General features: G+C 43.1%; 1 protein-coding gene across 2 annotated transcripts; it reads right to left on the reverse strand.

Annotated features, from left to right (window-relative positions):
* Positions 1-6775: 6775 nt before the first annotated feature.
* Positions 6776-20145, reverse strand: FICD (FIC domain protein adenylyltransferase). Of its 2 annotated transcripts, none has more exons than XM_089691219.1 (3): positions 20085-20145; positions 15501-15834; positions 6776-13286 (listed from the first exon to the last, which is right to left on the reverse strand). In XM_089691219.1, the coding sequence occupies exons 2-3, from the start codon at positions 15781-15783 to the stop codon at positions 12211-12213; spliced, it is 1359 nt and encodes a 452-aa protein (XP_089547345.1). In that variant the 5' UTR covers positions 15784-15834; positions 20085-20145; the 3' UTR covers positions 6776-12210. The 2 variants fall into 2 exon arrangements, with proteins under 2 accessions (XP_089547345.1, XP_089547344.1); XM_089691218.1 differs by having other exon boundaries at positions 20058-20139.
* Between the last annotated feature and the right edge of the window lie 838 nt (positions 20146-20983).

Here is a 20983-nt window from a genome sequence, read left to right on the forward strand (position 1 = left end):
AAGACGCTTTACAATTGTCTGGACTCAGGACATCATAGATGAATGGGGCTGTGGGTTACCAATTAGAATTCCAATGCTTTTCCCCTCCATGTTTATGTGCTCAAAAATCTTTGAAGCCTCAAAAAGAGTGTTTCTTTATAGCAGTGGAAAGTTTGCTGGAAGGGTTTCACTGATTCAAAAGCCAAATGGAGACCTGAGGTCTATTCTAGTCTCATTAAATTCCTACGAATGCAAATTCTGGATGGAGTGCAGAGTGGAGTCACTTCAGCAGCAGGACATCTTGGTGACTGTGGATATCTTGGATTCCTGCCTACACATAGATCTTTCAGTCTCACTTGACAGTTTCTAAAACTTGTCGGGGATCTCCACAACCACTTTTTGATGTTGCTATTCAGCTTCTCCACTTTTCCCAGAGTGTTGAACCAAGGTGTTGGCTCTGGTTCTGGGGTTGCTGAGGACCTGGGGTATTCCCATTGTGGAGTACCTGGTCAACCTGCTTCTTCAAGAGCAATCCGCTCAAATCTTGATGTTAAACATTTTTCAGACAGTGCAGTTCCTGGAGATGTTCAGTTGAACCTCCAAACAGCCTTGATCCCAACATAACTTCATAAAGTCTGGAATACTTGAACCTAGCCCTGGACACGTTTGTCACGTCCAAGGTTCCTTCCACAGAAAAAAGTGCTTCCCCTTCAAGCTTAGGTGGAGTCCCTAAGGTCTCTAGAAAATCACTTCTGCCTGTGCGTGCTGGGGAAAATTATCTAAACGTTTGGTGCCATATGCCCAGTTCAGCTCCATATTCTGTTTGCCTGGGACAAGAGTCTGCAGTTCCTAGATCTGCCTATGTATCTGAATTTAAAAGCCAGGTTGGCTCTGGAGAGGTGGGAAAATGTTTTCTTCCAATATCGTGACAGGTTGTGATGACGGATGCCAGTTGTTTGGCTGGGGAGGTGTTCTGGAGAATGGGTTGGTTCATGAAACCTGTCAAGCAGAGCAGACTTTACTAATTGACATTATGGAACTTCAGATGATTTGGTTATTTAACATTGGCCTGGGTGCCTTTGGAGTCTCCTGGTTCTAGTGCAGTCCAACATTGCCAGGACAGTGGAATATACACTGCTCAAAAAAAATGAAAGGAACGCTTTAATCAGAGTATTGCATCAAGTCAGTTAAACTCCTGGGATATTGATCTGGTCAGTTAAGTAGCAGAGGGGGTTGTTAATCAGTTGCAGCTGCTTTGGTGTTAATGAAATTAACAACAGGTGCACTAGATGGGCAACGATGAGATGACTCCCAAAACAGAAATGGTTTTCAGGTACAGCCCAGTGACATTTTTGTCATACTCATCTTTTCTGTTTTTCACTAGTTTTTCATTTGCCTAGGGTCAGTGTTACTACTGGTAGCTTGAGTCGATACCTGAACCCTACAGAGGTTGCACAGGCAACCTCACGCTTCCAGGATGGCACATCAATATGTGCCATTGCCAGAAGGTTTGTCTCCCAGCATCGTCTTGAGCATAGAGGAGGTTTCAGGAGACAGGCTGTTACTCTAGGAGAGCTGGACAGGGCTGTAGAAGGTTCTTAACCCAGCAGCGGGACTGGTATCTGCTCCTTTGTGCAAGGAGGAACAGGATGAGCACTGCCAGAGCCCTACAAAATGACTTCCAGCAGGCCACTTGTGTAAATTTCTCTGACCAAACAATCAGAAACCTACTTCATGAGGGTGGTCTGACATCCTCTAGTAGGCCCTGTGCTCACTGCCCATGACCATAGAGCTCGATTGGCATTTGCCATTACACACCAGAATTAGCAGGTCCGCCACTGGCACCCTGTGCTTTTCATAGACAGGGAGCAGGTTCACTCTGAGTACATGTGACAGATGTGAAAGAGTCTGGAGAAGCTGTGTAGAACATTATGCTGCCTGCAACATCATTCAGCATGACCGTTTTGGTGGTGGGTCAGTGATGGTCTGGGGAGGCATATCCTTGAAAGGATGCACAGACCTCTACAGTCTAGACAATGGCACCCTGACTGCCACAAGGTATCAGGATGAAATCCTTGGATCCATTGTCAGACCCTATGCTGGTGCAGTGGGTCCTGGGTTCCTCCTGGTGCACGACAATGCCTGGCCTCATGTGGCGAGAGTATGCAGGCAGTTCCTGGAGGATGAAGGAACTGATACCATTGAATGGCCCCCACGCTCGCCTGACCTAAATCCAATAGAACACCTCTGGAATATCATGTTTCGGTCCATCCAACGCCACCAGGTGGCACCTCAGACTGTCCAGGAACTCAATGATGCCCTGGTCCACATCTGTAAGGAAATACCCTTAGGACACCATGGGGTTTATTTACTAAAGCTGGAGAGTCCAAAATCAGACTCCCTTCTGCATAGAAAACAATCAGCTTCTAACCTCAGCTTGTTCAATGAAGCTTTGGCAATGAAACCTGGAAGCTGATTGGTTTCTATGCAGAAGGGAGTCTGATTTTGGACTCTCCAGCTTTAGTAAATAAACCCCCATCTATCGTCTCATTAGGAGCATGTCCCGACATTATCAGGCATGCATACAAGCACGTGGGACCCATACAAGCTACTGCGTACCATTATGAGTTGCTGCAATTAAATTTCAGAAAAATGGACTATCCTGCTGCATAATTTTTTCACTTTGATTTTCGGGGTCTCTTTGAATTCAGTCCTCTGTAGGTTGATAATTTTCATTTGCATCAAACGATAGGGCATCTTTACATTCCTAACATTACCCAGTCCATAGCAGTATAGGTATCCAGCATGATATTTTTCCCCATTGAGATCTGGTGTTTTCAAAGTGTTCCTTTATTTGTTTTGAGCAGTGTATCAATTACCAGGGTAGAATAAAGCAGAAGTGGACATGATCTTGACCTGGGCAGAGTTCCATGTTAAGGCTCTCTTCGCCATGCACATTCAAAGAGTGAAAATTTGGCAGGCGGCCTTCCTCAGTCAACAGCAGCTGAACTCGGGTGGCTGGATCTTCTGGCGTTTCAACACCAAGCTGGACAGATGTGTCACCCCAGGCCAGGGATCCTCAGGTGTTTGTAATGGATGTCCTGGGGAACTTTGGAATCAGTTCTGTCTATAAGCTCCCCCACTTTAACTCCTGCCTTATCTGTTCTGCAGGTAAAAGGCAGAAGGTGTGCTGGTGATTCTCACGTTTATTACGTTTTACCAGGTATATATTTTCGCCTCTGTGGATGATAGTTTTGGCTGGCAGATCTAAAAATTAGAAAAAGGGAGGAAGATCTCTCTGTCTTGAAGAAAACTGAGATATGGTTCTTGACAACCAAGTGCTTGAATCTCAGAGGAAAGACTGAGATATGGTTCTTCACAACCAAGTGCTTGAATTTCAGAGGAAAGACTGAGATATGGTTCTTCACAACCAAGTGCTTGAATTTCAGAGGAAAGACTGAGATATGGTTCTTCACAACCAAGTGCTTAAATCTCAGAGGAAAGACTGTTTTAATATTTAAGTGCCAAATTTAATAGACTTCTCTGGATAGAAATGAGAATAGGATAAGACTTTCAAAATAACAGCCACTCAGGAAGGCAAGAATTTTTTTTTTTTGGAAGATGGATTTTTATGCATGCTTTGATAAACTGAGTTATCATTAAATTTGATGTCCAATGGATATCTGGAATACTGAGAGTGTCAATATTTGAACTTTTAATGCGTTGGCTCTTGGGATCTTTCTCCAGTCCTAGCCTCTCTTCAGTCCTAGCATGGGTCAAACTCTAATGCTGTCCTAGCATGGATCAAACTCTAATGCTGTAGCATAGGCTACAATTGTTTCTGTATTTTGGAACAGAGTTGGTGGATGATTTATGGGCCTTCGGCAGTGTATTTATTACGGGAGAAGAGTATTCTTACTGCCATACCTTTTCCCATTCAATCTAGAAGCCCCAAGGTATAGTCTGAATACACGTAAAGTACTTGTCCCTGGCACAGGAGATTTAGAATTTGTGAAAGAAACATTGGTGGTTCCTGAGTCAACGAATGAACCTAAGGAATCCCAAGGCGTGTAGGGCCAGAAAGGGATTACTGCAATAACTGGACCTTGTTATAATCAGATTCTGTTCAACAGATGAAAGATTATTGATGTTAGAGAAATACAGATGCCAGCTTGCAAAACCATGGACATTATGTTCACAGCCAGCCGGGAACCTGAGGCAGGTGACAGGTGTTGCCATCAGATCTAGATACCTCCATTATTTGCAGAAAAACCTCCTGGTCCAAGGTCCAGGGCTTGACAAATCACTGCCTCCCATGGACTTCAATGGGAAATTGCGCCCCATAGACTTCAATAGGAAAACACCTCCCATAGACTTCAATGGGAAAAAACCTATCATAGACTTCAATGGGAAAACTCCTGTCAATAGTAATCCTATGTGAACACTTATCATGCCACTCTATCACTTGCCTTCTAGATGAGATGGTAGACTTTATGAGAAGTCGGCTTCCTAGCTTGCAAGAGGGTGGGCATGACTGAATCTGAAAGGCCCCTGTTTCTCAGGACTGTGGCTTCAACAGCCATGCCATTAAAGCCAGTGACCTGGAAACAGAATGGAATACTAAGGGCAAATGTCTGTATAATCTAAGATGACCTATGGAGCATCTGCTAGTAGTTTGAATATGTCTTGAGTACTGCTTTCTCCTGGCTAAATCCAAAATGACAAAGATCACTGGAATGTCCTCTTTCTTGATTCTGCACAGTAGATAGGGGCAAATCTGGAGGGGTGGAGAGAGGTGTAGATCAGGATGAACTGATATTAGGCCATCACCAGAGTACCCACTACAAAGGCTTGATATCCCTGGCAACAAAACTCTTCAGTTTGTTGTTGAAGCTGGATGCCAGCAGATTCATGTTTGGAATCCCCCACCTGTCACAGAGGGGGGTGAAAACACTTCTAGATGGACAGCCCATTGCCTTGCATCAAGACGCTGGTGACTGAGAATGCCTACCTGCCATGCCTGGGATGTGGACAGCTAATAGGGCCAGAATATGAAGTTCTGCCTGAGAGAATCAAGTCTGTTCTCTTAGAATGGTGTTACGTCTATTTCCTCTGATAACAGATGTAGGTCACAGCCATGGCATTGGCCAACTGTATTCTCATCTTGTGACCTCTCAAAAGAGAACTCCAGTGTTGAAAGGATGACTGAGATCCAGAATGTTGATTGGAAGGCGCCTTACTCTAACCACCAAGCCCACTGCAATGATAGGAAGCTCTGGACTTCTCGACAGCCCAACAGGCTGGCATCCATCATCAGAAAATGTCATTATTTTGAAAAACAGGGTTTCCTTTCGTCCAGCTCTGGAATGGAAATCCACCACGCTAGGAAGAGTCTGACCTTGGAGGCCAAATGCATGGGAGTCATTAGATCCTGAATGAACCAGCCAGTTTAGGAGAAAAATCTGCTTCTACAGTTGGGGTGTTTCAACAAACGTAGTATTAATCTTCTTTAGTTTAGGAGAAGTGTCTGTAACAGGCAAATAATCCCAACCTGATGCCTCAGAAGGTAGGGGTCCTCTGCTGCTAACCCTTCCTCCTCTTGTTCTGTTTCTGGCTCAAGGGCAAAGTCAAAGACTGATTCAGGAGGGAAGGTTGAAAGGGCAAGGCTGTGGCCCCTACTGTCAATAGCCTCATGAAACTAGACATTTCACCCATGAACTCTGATATCGTGGTGAAAATTTCCTCTTTGGAAAGCATAGCTGAAGACAGACCCTGAGCTAACATACCCATCTGACCCCTTATCTCTGCACTTGTGGTCTGCCAAAGCCTGTACAATTTGTCCCCAGAAGGTTCTTCCCAACCCTTGCAACAGTGGAGCAGGCAGAGGATGCCTCAGGGCAAGGACATGTAGGCAGCTGTAATCTAGGAGTTATGAGAGTAAACCATTATAATGTACCCTCAAGAAAGGGAACCAGACGATGTTGTCAGTACAGAGCCCTAAATGCAGAGGAAGAGGCAGAGTGTGAAACACAGTAACCTCTGCAATAGAGTTGCAGTTGTACCATAAGGGTTCATGTACACAGGGCATTTGGAAAACTCTTCTAAACGATGGAAACTAACTACTGGAAAACGTAGGTAAAAAAATGTCACTTTAGCTGCGTTTGCATACTGTGTTTGCGTTTAGAAGTGTTTTTAAAAGATAACCTCAGGAGACCTTCCCAAATGCCCAGAATGCACTGAAAAAATAGTAAATAATTAACTATTTCAGACATTTTGAAAGAAATAGAGAAGCAGAGAGAGCAGTAGGTGTTGAGATTACCTGTCTTTTCTGGTTGTATTCACTATGGATTCCATTATCAGCATAATGCAGCACGTTCTACCATTTTTTCTTTCACGCAAAACCTGGAACTGACTGCGTACTAGGTCCATTTGAATACATGGAAAACACTTTGCATGCATTTCTGATGATGAAAAAAGGCTCTGGGCAGCATCTGAATGTGGAACAATTAAAAACCGCTTCTAAATGTAAATAAACGCGGTTACACGCATTTACAAACGTCTGAAACGCTGGTAAAATCTACTCCTGAATGCAAGTTTGGTGCATTCAAAAAAACGACTGTAAACTCAACTGACTGTAAAGGACTATGTATACATGGGCACATAGGAAAACATTAGGAAGAGTTCAGGGCTGCTGAAAAAAAATGCTCAAACAGCTCCTGAACATCAGTTTAGCAGCTGCAGCGTATATGAGGCCTACAGATGGCCTGCTTCGGTTTACACCAACATAAAACAAAACACCAGTAAGAAAATAATTTATTCTATATACTGCTACACAGTAGACAATACTAAAGTACACACCGCTTCCCAGAATAAAAACATCTAGTCAAGGTGCTGCCAGTCTTATGTCACAACTCCTTACAGTATAATGTTTAATTTGATATTAGCTCAGGGGTTTAGATGAATGAATCACCTTGTATGAAAATGCTACAGAACTCCTGTACACCAGCTACACAGCCTTCAGCATTACTGCTCAATCAGGTTAAAACATTTAGTTTAAATTCCAACTCTTGACAAAACTTTATTTCGCATTCCAGTAGCAGGTAATTTGGGAACCTCTGTCCAGCTTTTATTGCTGTTTTTGCTTGGACTAGTGAATGTGTAAACTATGAATCAGTGAATGCTTTGATGCACACTGCTGTGAATGTAATGGGAATTAGTAGTTTTTCCAACCCAACCATTTACACTGGAGAAGGTGTGCTACACTGAAGCATCTTTTGTATTGAACTAGCACCTTTTTTTTTTCTTGCATTTTTTTTAGACCCAGTGACACCATTTCTATATGTGATGCAAGCAGATTATGACTGGTGGGAGGGGTAAGCAGGTTGTAGCATCCTGCCTTATGCAGGCCATAGCCGGTTCGTTTATCGGCCGATTTTTCCTCCAAAAGAATAATCGGCCGATTTTCACACTGGTAGTAGGGCAATGGCACCGGCCGATTTTCGCAGTTCCTCCTCATTTCGTTTATCGGTCATGCTGGAAAATTCGTGAAAAACGGCTGATTTTCGCAATCATTGGTGGCAACATCGGTTTACAGAACGAAGTTTTGTTTTTCGGACAACAAAATCGGCCGATAAACAAACCGTCTATGGCCTGCATTAGTACTCCTCTCGAGCCCTCAGGCCTGATGAAGATGGTGGGCTGGCTCTTGAGAGGGATTATGCAAATATCCAAATGTCTTGATTGGTGAGAGTCAGACTGAGTGGGCTTTCCTAGGGAGGCTGCATGTCATGCAGATCACATTAAATAACATCCATGTGATGCTGAGCTATGATGGGAAAGACTGAAATCTTGGGGGGAAGTTACATTCTTTGACATAAATGAAAGCTATCTTTAGACAGTTAAATGTCTGCCCTGAACAACAGGTGGTGAGATAGTGCCTGTGCTCTGTCAAATATTGGTGCTGTTTTGTAGGATTTACCACCTGAACTGTGCACATAAGGGTTCACACCACATTAAAAAGGAAAGTAATGACATGGATGCACGCAATGTTGTATCAGGAGCAAAATTGGGCCATTTTTTACCACCCTAAAGGAATGAAATATTCAATGTATTACCCCATTTAGGTGTCCCTACAGCTAGCTATGCTGTTAGGTGATCTTAAAATGATCGCTAAACAGCAGACAATATGCAATTCTACTGCTTAAGCTGTGGAATGCTTCAGATGACATGGGCATCAAAAGGATTTTTCACTGGACAAAAGACACAATCACATGACTAGGTGGGCTATCCATATCAGCCAGCTACCAGTCCACAATGCAGACCATGCTCCACAAAGGGTTCAGTGGAGCCCTACAAATGTTGTGGGCTAAAGGTGTTGGGGGAAAAAAAAAAGTACACGCGTAATAGAAAACACCTGGGTAATTCCCGGGTGCACGTTTGTGGTGGATCCCACTAGCAGCTTTGGGCTGTGTTGTCCAACACAAAAACAAGGCCTATGTCCTACTGTTTCAGTTCACTGAAAAAAAAAAAAAAGGTAACGCTTTCCACTTCTGCGCAACATATCACAACAAGTGGCAGTGCATAGTAATTGTATACAGTCAATTAGGAAAGTATAAAAAAAAAAAAAAAAAAAAAAAAATGGAAGAGCACTGCAGTGCTTGAGCTATGATACTAACAAGCCCATTTTCATAAATCATAGAGGGATTACTGCTACATTCATTGATAACATTTTAAAGAAATCTGTACTGAGAAAGAAGGGAGGCTGCAATAACTGTCCTCTACTTTTTACCTGACTGTGGTGCCTAGTCAATGGTGTCAGTACTTTCTGAGTCAGTGACCTACAGCATGCATACTGATCAGGAGTTCTGACTTTCCTGATCTGCATACTTGTCCTAGGCCAGTGGGTTAGCAAGTTTTAAATCCACTTGATCAGCATGGCATTTAGTATTTTAAATAGGAAATTAGCAAGGGCATTCTCAATTTCTTTTACCCTTGCAACCAATGAAGCATGGTAATTTCACTTGAAGAGAACTGAAGAGTTTAGATACCTTTTAAATAATAATTCCAAACAACCAGTTAAACATCATCATGCTGCCTTTGGCCTGCAAAACCACATATTTCAAATCTGTATTTACCCATTTGCCAGGAGCTTCACTTTACAATATGCATGATTGCCTGCATTAATCTCTATAGTAAATGCAAGCTATAATACACATGCAACTTGAGTCAGAGAGACATCTCTGCAGATGAATTTTAATCTTTATTTACCATAGGAAAAGCTGTCTTTAATGAAGATGTGTCCTTAACACTGACCATGTGTACAATGTTAATAAAAAATATTTATATAGGGAGGCTGATGGAAGTCACTGTAGTTTTGACTCCAATTTTTCAGCAAGTAACAAGAACCCTAATGGTAGTAAATAAAATGACCTATTTAAAATGTTAAAAAGATACACAAAACAGCTAAATGTCTACTTTCAATCGCAACCTAATTTAAGTCCCGCCAAAACTTTTAATGCAGTATATGGAGTGGGCATCTAAAGTTTCAATCCCTTCTGGCTTGTTACCTGGTCTCTACCAAGGAGTGTTGTCTTCCACCTCAAACTGAATTCCATAACCTCACATATGGGGTGGGTGTGTGATCACATTGCTTGACATACAGGTGACTATAGCTGCATTCTAAGCAAGGCTTCCAAGTAGGAGGCCCTCAAATGTTACAACTGCCACTTATCAGAACAAAAATGGGACCTTTCAGTGTTTGTAGTTGCCAATGATGGAAGAAGTAAGTATACCTCAGGGCTGAGATACACAGAACAATTTTAAACAATGTAGCATAACCTGTTAGCAATGACCTCATCTGCAACATGACTTCAGCAGTGTTACAAACAAGGCATTTGTAAGCAAGGAAAAACCTTGTATGGTGTAGCTTCAGGCATCATGCACACAGATTCTGTCTAATATTGGCTTGTACATGTTAGTTTAAGAACATCAGTTTTAGCAAGCATTTACACAAAACAATCAGTCTGGATCCACACAGCTGGGTTGCACAAATGTGCAGCAGCACACAATATGTACTCTGGAATGCTGCAGTGCTATTCATTTTCACACCGGCATTACTGAGCACTACAACACACAGTAACATACTACCATGTGTTGTGGTGCATTGGTAAAAATAGTGCATTTACCTTTTGCTGTTTTAGCAGCTTAGGCAGCCCATTCCTATGCATAGACTGCTTTATACCATCAGCCTGATGTAAATTACAAGTAATTTGTGAGGTGCAGTGTGAAGAATGCAGGACATGGAATGCAAGGGGAGGGTACAGTGTGCAGAATGCAAGACAATGGGTGCAGGAGACGAGTGCAGGACATTGGGTTTAGGGTGTAAGACAGTAATGCAATCCCCCACTCCCCCCAGTGTCTTCCAGCATGTCCTGTGCATTCTCCCCTACAGTGTCTGAGAGAAGAGTGGACGCAGAGGGCAGCTTGTATGCTTAAAACATGTCCCTCCCTGGCTGGCTGCTTTGCAGGCTTGCCTTGTTTAGTACTGTAAGGACACTGTAGTCCTTTATCTCAGCACTTTGTGGGGTCCCCTGTGGCAGTGCAGAGGCGGAGCCGTGTTGGAGGTGCGGTCCCGCTCCTTCCTCCCTGTGGGCTCTGCAGGGACACAGGCAGCGGAGGGTGGAAGCAGGAGCCGATGCTAACAGCATTGCGGCTGCGGAAAGGAGAATTAGAAAGATTGGCAGCAGGAGTTCAGCGAGGAGAGGAGAGTCCTCCCATTCCGTGTTTGGCCGGTGTCCAGCCCCCCCTGCCCAGTCCTGACTTCACAAGTCAGGTGCTACTGCATCCTCCTCCATTCCCCTCACCCTCCTGCCAGGCTCTGCTCTAAGCCACATTCCTGTCTGAATAATTTGTCTGGGTTTCAGGCTGACACATTATTCAGACCAACAGTGAATAGGCTGACAAAAGCCCAGGCGCCAGGATGCAATTTCTAGTTGCCATGACGACCTGGTGTCTGGGGTTTGTTGAGGCCTGTTTGAATAGCACCCCAAAACACCCATGTTGCACCACAATGCATGGTAACACATTGTGCACTAATAAGGCAATTAATATGAAAAGCCAGCCTTAACACAATGCACATTAAAGTGCTGCAAAGATGTCAATTTGCCCTTACCTAATGGCTAAGAACAAACTATTAACAGAAAGTTAATAGTTTGTTCTTAACAATTAACTATTTTATAGTCTTAGTTCTATAAAGCAGAATAGGAACAGCTGATTCTTGGACTGTTTCTCTCTAAAGTAGTCCATAGATTATACAATTAATTTTCCACAGGTGGAAGGAAAAAAATGCTTGATTCCCCCATCAACACAGCTGGTATAGTATTCTTCCAGTGCGGAGCCTTCCCTGCCGGCAGAGCACAATGATTAGTATTGCCTTCTGTAGCTAACAGTGCTAATCGTTCGGGAAAAACCCATGAGGCTGGTTGTACATAAGTCAATCAATATATCAATGTAAAACCAGGGTGCCCATACATGGATCGAAATTCAGCCATTCCCTGCAGAACCAGCCGAGTTTCAGTCCACGTATGGCCGGTTTAACTGACAGTCGATATAGAGCTGTATAAACTAAAGGGGTGTCCTCTTCATGACTCACTTAGCTGTCTGTTCTGAACAGAGCTAAACAGCAGGGGTCAAATTATGCACTCTAAACAGCACATAAAGTACTGCAAAAGACCTGCAAAGACACCAAACAGTCTCTGTAACATGCTAAAGCAGTTTATTTGAAGCCCTTAAAACCACTTCCAGCTCTAGTCTGGTAGCTTTTTTTAATCAAAAATCTTAATGCAAGTGCTGGCTATGGCTTTAAACTAGATTTAAGCAGGTTTAGGGTCTTCAAGAAACCAGCTTGGTAAATGCTTTCTAAATTGGATGTTCTGCAGACTTGGGTTTACAATCCAATATTAAACACAGCCTGTATGTTTAGGACCTTAAAGTGCTTTCAAAGTTGGAGAACCACAAAAACATTTAGTGCTACAGTGTATATTAAGAAGCATGCTTTAGGAAACAAACCATAAAACTGGTGTTGTGTAATTGTCAGTTTGCACTGTGGCACAATCCTTTAGATTTGAAATGCTAAAGAAATGTAGCAGCAACATTTTTCAAATAAATTAACAAGATATGGCCGACACCTCCAGAAAGTTTAAGGCACCGAAGGCCGCAGCATATTCTGAAAGTCTAGGTCTTCACTGGTATTGTTTGCTTGCACTCAAAGAGATCAGGGTTAGGTTCTGGGAGGCCAACTGGATGCTCTGCTGTAGCTATCAAAAACAGATCTAAGGTTGTCTCTGTACATTTGGCAATAAATCGAATGAAAGGTCTCACGTCCCCTTCATTTGCCAGGTCTAAAACATGATAATATTCTGACCTCTGCTCTTTCCGGATGGTTACTGGTGGGTATCCTGCCTGCATGAGAATGAGATTCATGAGCAAGCGTGAAGTCCTTCCATTACCATCTACAAATGGGTGGATATAGACCAGTTTATAATGTGCTAAGGCTGAAAACTCCACAGGATGTAAGCTCATGGCTTCATCTGAATTTAGCCACAGCACAAACTCCTGCATATGTTTATGGACATCTCTAGGATGTGGCGGTATATGATGACCCACAAACACTTGGTTAGTGCGAAACCGCCCAGCTTCAACAGGATCCACATAGCCAAGCACTCTCCGGTGTATCTCCAGTATGTCGTTGATTGTCACAGAACCAATACGAGACACTAAAGTGGTGTTCATATATTTCATGGCTGCATGCATACCAATCACTTCATTTTGTTCCTCGAGGCTTTTACCAGGCACTGCGTAGCGTGTTTCAATTATATGTCGGATTTCAGACAATGAAAGTGTGTTGCCTTCAATGGCCACTGTATGATAAATGTGGTGATAATAAGACTCTTCCATAACTCTGCGGAGAGCTGAGTTACCCTTTGGAATGGACATCACTTTCTTAACCTTACGGTCAATTATACTGAAATACCTCTGATCTATTTCTTCAACCAATGGCAATGTCCGATCGCGGTTTATTAGAGCCTTTTCATTATGGGGAGAGATCATCAATGCTTTGGAATATAGGTAGTCTGCCTGGATGACATCTTTTTCTTCCTCCAAGAGGATACCTAGCTCATTAAGTGCATCCACATGATCTGGATCCATCTTTAAGGCGTGGAGAAGAAGTTTATGTGCCTTTTCTCTTTTACCTTGACGCTTCATTTCTAGGGCTTGGTTGAGAGCAGCTCTGGCTTCAAACGCGACCTCTGCAATGTTAAAAATAGGTTTTTTTTTAATTAAATTTCAGTCTTTATCAGCCATGGGCAGTCACATTCTGTTTGAATAAAGTCAATAGGTTACAAAAGACCAAAAATGAACTAGACATTACACAAAATGGTAAAATGTCAATATAAAAATTAGTTCAGGGATATATTTTCTTGCTCCAGGACAGCAAACAGAACAAAATTTCTTCCCACTCCCTGGCTTAAAAACAGGATCATCAATTCAAGAAGTAGGTATATACACTATATTGCCAAAAGTATTGGAACTCCTGCCTTTACACACACATGAACTTTAATGGCATCCCAGTCTTAGTGCATAGGGTTCAATATTGAGTTGGCCCAGCCTTTGCAGCTAAAACAGCCTCATCTCTTCTGGGAAGGCTGTCCACAAGGTTTAGGAGTGTGTCTATGGGAATGTTTGACCATTCTTCCAGAAGTGCATTTGTGAGGTCAGGCACTGATGTCAGACGAGAAGGCCTGGCTTGCAGTCTCCACTCTAATTCATCTCAAAGGTGTTCTATCAGATTGAGGTCAGGACTCTGTGCAGACCAGTCAAGTTCCTCTACCCCAAACTCGCTCATTTATGTCTTTTTGGATCTTGCTTTGTGCACTGGAGTGCAGTCATGTTGGAACAGGAAGGGTCATCCCCAAACTGTTCCCATGAAGTTGGGAGCATGAAATTGTCCAAAATGTCTTGGTATGCTGATGCCTTACGAGTTCCCTTCGCAGGAACTAAGGGGTCAAGCCCAACCCCTGAAAAACAGCCCCACACCGTAATTCCCCCTCCACCAAACTTTACACTTGACACAATGCAGTCAGGCAAATGCTGTTCTCCTGGCAACCGCCAAACCTAGACACGTCCATCAGATGGTCTGACAGAGAAACATGATTCGTCACTCCAGGGAACACATCTTCACTGCTCTAGAGTCCAGTGGTGGTGTGCTTTACACAATTGCACTTGGTGATGTAAGGCTTGGATACAGCTGCTCGGCCATGGAAACCCATTCCATGAAGACCACACAAAGTTTGGAGGTCTTTAGCTATTGACTCTGCAGACAGTTGGCAACTTCTGTGCACTGTGCACATCAGCATGCGCTGACCCCGCTCTGTCAATTTACATGGCCTATCACTTCATGGCTGTGTTGCTGCTGTTTCCAGTTGCTTTCACTTTGGTATAATACCACTAACAGTTGACAGTGGAATATTTAGTAGCAAAGAAATTTCATGGATGGACTTATTGCACAGGTGACAACCTATCACGGTACCACCCTTGAATTCACTGAGCTCCTGAGAGTGACCCATTCTTTCACAAATGTTTGTAGAAGCAGTCTGCATGCCTAGGTGCATGATTTTATACACCTGTGGCCATGGAGGTGATTGGAACACCTGAATCCAACGATATGGAGGGGTGTCCCAATACTTTTGGCAATATAGTGTATCTTTCTAAAAACTAAACACTTTTAAGTAGTATGAATAAAAATGTGGTTTGGCTGCTTTTTATTGGTTTCTGGGTGGAGACTATCCTCCCTTTCCTGTCTCAAGCAATAGGAATTCTCCCAACTGAGCCACAACAGCAATGAAAATTTGGGAGATATGATAAAGTATAACTAAAGGCAATTTTTTTTATGTTATTTTGGGTAGAGTGCAGAGAGATTAGAATAGATTAGTCAGTTTTTTATTGCTGTCTGGACCCCTCTCTATTTGTCCTGTTTACCATTATCATTGAAAGTGAAAGGAAAAGATAATCCCACACTTTGGGTTGTCCCCAGAAATGTAGCAGAGAGTAATAGTAACAAAGGGGAAATCTTCCAATGGGGACACTAGTTCTGGTGACCTGGGGATCCCCAATGAATTCATTTAATTTGCAGCGATTTCCTCATTTTCTGTTTGGCTATGGCACAGGAAGTGAAGGTAAATCTCCCCAATGGAACACAGATGGCGAATCAAAAATCTGACGGGTTATAATCTTCCCTTGCTCTTACCAAAATGAAAGAAAAAAAACTTTTGCCTATAGTTCTACTTTTCCTAGCAATATCCAAAACTACAACCAAAAATGTTTTGGGCAAAATTAGACTGTCAGAGTAATTCTTATGTTCATTTTAAACTTAATGTTAGTCATATATTTGAGGACATAATGTTTGCCATGGTATGTGGAAGACGTTGGTAAGAAAGGATGACATCCAACAAAATGTGCATTACCTGGAGAAGGTTTCTGTTTGAACACCAGAAACTCAATTGCAGCTGAAGTAACGGAAAGACCCGTAGACTGTCCTGTGTATGTGTGTATGCGTTCATCCCCTCCCCAGAGGTTAAAATGAAGGAGAACTTTCAGAGCTGCTCTGTAATGTTCCTCCAGCCCACTCAGGGGGACAAGGACCACCAAAAGTGACCCAGATAATATCACCAGTGCTGCTCTCATTCCACAGCGGGCACCTAAGTGTGGCCATTGAAATTCCGTGGTGGCCATTGAAGTATCGATCATCCAATTCCACACACTTGCAGCATGGTCAGGCTCCTGAAGGTCACCACGATTCTGCAATAAAACAAAACATGATAAATGCTGCTGTAGAAAGACTTGAAGGCTTATTAAACAAAACAATGGAACGTGCCATAGCTAATGAAGCCTAATGAGAAATCATTTCTTGACGGATATGGCTAAAGTAAACATAAACCTTATAAGCTGGCATATACTGGAGATATCTTTTTTTGACATTTAATCAACACTGGTTTTACTTACTTTTTGCATTATAAAAAAAAAATGAAAAAAAAAAACAAACATTTTTCTTCGTTTCTGTTATAAAAGTTTGCAAATAAATAATCTTTCTTCATAAATTTAGGCCAAAATGTATTATGCTACATTTTCTTTGGTAAAAATCCCAAAACCCAAATCAGTGTATATTATTTAGTCTGTGTGAAAGTTTTAGATTGTACAAACTATGGGATATATACTGGAAAATGTATCATTTCCGATATACTTACTGCCTATCTCATCTCTTGAGGTCCTAAATGCTAGGAGAGTACAGTTACCCTCCAAATTACCCCTTTTTGGAAAGTAGACATTCCAAAGTATTTAGTAAGAGAAATAGTGTGTTTTTTGAAATTCCAATGTTTTGTCACTTTTTTTGGAAAACTAAGAAATTTTATTTTTTTTTCCCACAAAAGGTGTCATTTTAACAAGTTATGTCTCACACACAGCATAGACATACTTACAATTACACCCAAAAACACATTCTATGCTTCCTGAGTAAGGGCATACCATATATGTGAGACTTTTTCACAGCCTAAATACATAGAGGGGCCCAAAATCCATGGAGTGCCTTTGGGCTTTCAAGAAGTATAAATTAAACATAAATGACGCATCTAATTTCCTGACTACCTATCATATTTTTGGAGGCCCTGAAGAAACACGGCCCTAGACTATGCACATTAAGGTACATACACCTGTGACAGTACATACACAAGAACCCCCCATTACACTCGTGTTAATGACTTTACATACATGAAAAGCTCAACCCCACCTTTACACCTGTGTCAGTGGGAACCCTATTGCCACCACTGCCACCTTACATCTAAATCAGTGACAGTTACATCTGTGTCAGTAGCAGTTCATACACATGAATCCCCTATTACACCTGTGTTAGTGACAGTACATACAACGTCTAAAATTCAAAATACTAACCACAGCTTACAAAGCCATCCACAACACTGCCCCTAGCTACATAACCAACCTCATCCACAGATACTGCCCAAATCGCCCACTCCACTCCTCCCATGATATCCTCCTCTCTAGCTCCCTCATCACCTCTTCCCACGCTCGCCTCAAAGAATTCTCCAGAGCCTCTCCCACCCTCTGGAACTCCCTACCACAGCATGTCCAGTCAGCCCCCACCCTGTCTGCCTTTAGCTGATCTTTGAAAACTCACTTCTTCAGGGAAGCCTACCCCACCTCCACCTAAGAACAGTACTTGGATCACCTCCACCAGATCATCCCCGACAGCTATCACCTTTTGTATCACCTCCCCCTTCCTTTAGATTGTAAGCTCCATGAGCAGGACCCACCTATTCCTTCTGTACTGAAATGTATTGTAATTGTACTGTCTCCCATATATTGTAAAGAGCTGAGCAAACTGTTGGCGCTATATAAATCCTGTATAATAATATTAAACCCTTCCCTCCTTTGCATCTGTGTCACTGACAGTACAAACCTGAGAAACCCCCATTACACCTATGTTAGTGACAGAACATACAGTGGGGCAAAAAAGTATTTAGTCAGCCACCAATTGTGTAAGTTCTCCCACTTAAAAAGATGAGAGAGGCCTGTAATTGGCATCATAGGTAGACCTCAACTATGAGAGACAAAATGAGAAACAAAATCCAGACAATCACATTGGCTGATTTGGAAAGAATTTATATGCAAATTATGGTGGAAAATAAGTATTTGGTCACCTACAAACAAGCAAGATATCTGGCTCTCACAGACCTGTACCTTCTTCTTTAAGAGGCTCCTCTGTCCTGCACTCATTACCTGTATCAATGGCACCTGTTTGAACTTGTTATCAGTATAAAAGACACCTGTCCACAACTTCAAACAGTCACACTCCAAACTCCACTATGGTGAAGACCAAAGAGCTGTTGAAGGACACCAGAAACAAAATTGTAGACCTGCACCAGGGTGGGAAGACTGAATCTGTAATAGGTAAGCAGCTTGGTGAGAACAAATCAACTGTGGGAGCAATAATTAGAAAATGGAAGACATACAGACATACAAGACCACTGATAATCTCCCTCGATCTGGGGCTCCACGCAAGATCTCACCCCGTGGGGTCAAAATGATCACAAGAACGGTGAGCAAAAATCCCAGGACCACACAGGGGGACCTAGTGAATGACCTGCAGAGAGCTTGTACCAACGTAACAAAGGCTACCATCAGTAACACACTACGCCACCAGGGACTCAGATCCTGCAGTGCCAGACGTGTCCCCCTGCTTAAGCCAGTACATGTCCGGGCCCGCCTGAAGTTTGATAGAGAGCATTTGGATGATCCAGAAGAGGACTGGGAGAATGTCATATGGTCAGATGAAACCAAAATAGAACTGTTTGGTAGAAACACAACTTGTCGTGTTTGGAGGAGAGAGAATGCTGAGTTGCATCCAAAGAACACCATACCTACTGTGAAGCATGGGGGTGGCAACATCATGCTTTGGGGCTGTTTCTCCGCAAAGGGACCAGGACGACTAATCCATGTACAGGACAGAATGAATGGGGCCATGTATCGTGAGATTTTGAGTGCAAACCTCCTTCCATCAGCAAGGGCATTGAAGATGAAACGTGGCTGTGTCTTCCAACATGACAATGATCCCAAACATACCGCCCGGGCAACGAAGGAGTGGCTTCGTAAGAAGCATTTCAAGGTCCTGGAGTGGCCTAGCCAGTCTCCAGATCTCAACCCCATAGAAAACTTTTGGAGGGAGTTGAAAGTCCGTGTTGCCCAGCGACAGCCCCAAAACATCACTGCTCTAGAGGAGATCTGCATGGAGGAATGGGCCAACATACCAGCAACAGTGTGTGCCAACCTTGTGAAGACTTACAGGAAACGTTTGACCTCTGTCATTGCCAACAAAGGATATATAACAAAGTATTGAGATGAACTTTTGATATTGACCAAATACTTATTTTCCACCATAATTTGCAAATAAATTCTTTCCAAATCAGCCAATGTGATTGTCTGGATTTTTTTTCTCATTTTGTCTCTCATAGTTGAGGTCTACCTATGATGCCAATTACAGGCCTCTCTCATCTTTTTAAGTGGGAGAACTTGCACAATTGGTGGCTGACTAAATACTTTTTTGCCCCACTGTACATGAAAACCCCCTTCCCCCTTTACATCTGTGTTAGTGACAGTAAATGCATGAGAACCCCCCATGTATGTGTCAGTAACAGTCCATACATGAGAAACTCAACCCCCCCACCATATGTGTCAGTGACTGTACATACATGAGAACACCCATTACTCCCTTTACAGTGGTGTCAGTGACAGTACATAAATGACCCACCCCCCACGTATATGTCAGTGACAGTAAATACATGAGACCCCCTTCCCCCACGTGTGTCACGTGAAACTCAACCTCCACTACATAAGTGTCAGTGACAGTACATACATGAAAACCCCCCTTTACATCTGTGTCAGCGACAGTACATACACGAGAACCCCCCTTTACATCTGTGTCAGCGACAGTACATACACGAGAACCCCCCTTTACATCTGTGTCAGTGACAGTACATACACGAGAACCCCCTTTACATCTGTGTCAGTGACAGTACATACACAAGAACCCCCTTTACATCTGTGTCAGTGACAGTACATACATGAGAACCCCCCTTTACATCTGTGACAGTACATACATGAGAACCCCCCTTTACATCTGTGACAGTACATACACGAGAACCCCCCTTTACATCTGTGACAGTGACAGTACATACACGAGAACCCACCTTTACATCTGTGACAGTGACAGTACATACATGAGAACCCCCCTTTACATCTGTGACAGTGCATGACTGAGAAACCCCATTACACATGACCTCTGTGTCTATACATACATGACCGACATTCATGTGTCGGTAACAGTATATCCCTGAGAAACAACAACCCTCCACCCCACTATTACACCTGTGTCAGTACATATACAAGAAGCACTTCCCCTCCCACCAGGGTAAGAGAGCCCCCAGACACCCCATCATCATGTCACTACATACATGGGAGCCCCCGAACACCCCCATCACCTGGGACCGATTGGACTTCCTCTACAGGATGACGTACAGCAAACTTCTGGCTCTGGCCCCACCTACCTGAACCTCTCCACTGCCATTGGCTGTTTCCGTTACGTATCATTTTCCTCTAACCTATCGCCTTTCTTCGCCACGCCGCACGGCACGGCCTCAAACACTAGGAGAATACTGTGTGGTAGAGTCCAATCACTCGTGTGTCCTCACACCGATCTATGAGGGCGGCTTCACTGCTGGAATTTTCCTATTGCGTGTCATAGGAGAGGCTACAACATGGCGGGGACAACATGGCGAGGGACAAAACGCTTTGTTCTCTACAAGCTACTTACGTAACTTTTAGAGGGTTGGACCGCAAACCAGAGCGTGGTGTATTTTGATTGGGTGAAATGTAAAGTGTAGTTGTACTGCAGTTCAAGAAACCCAACTGATTTCTGGAGGTTTAGAAAGAAAGATTACAATCAATAGCAATCAATATATATTATTGCCATAAAAAGCAATGAGTAATATCACACTATGTCATTTCAAGCTGCAGATGCTGTGATGATCGAACTCGAATGAAATGGCGCTTCTCTGCAATAAGGCAACCAGGAGGCATCCTGTATGTAGCCCCCTAATTTGCAGCTTTTCTCATTAAATCATTGATGTTGGGCAGCACAGTGGCTAAATGGTTAGCCCTTCTGCCTGGCAGCGCTAGGGTTGCTGGTTCAAATCCCAACCACGGCACCACCTGCCTGGAGTTTGCATGTTCTCCCTGTGCCTGCGTGGGTTTAGTCTGGTTTCTTCCCACACTCCAAAGACATTCTGGTAGGTTAATTGGATCCTGTCTAAATTGGCCCTAGTATATGTATAAATGTAAGTTAGGGACCTTAGATTGTACACCCCTTGAGGGTTAGGGA

This window comes from Staurois parvus, unplaced genomic scaffold (genome assembly GCF_062004578.1).
Source record: "Staurois parvus isolate SC_StPar_1 unplaced genomic scaffold, SC_StPar_1.0 ptg000556l, whole genome shotgun sequence".
In the NCBI taxonomy this organism is placed as follows: domain Eukaryota; kingdom Metazoa; phylum Chordata; class Amphibia; order Anura; family Ranidae; genus Staurois; species Staurois parvus.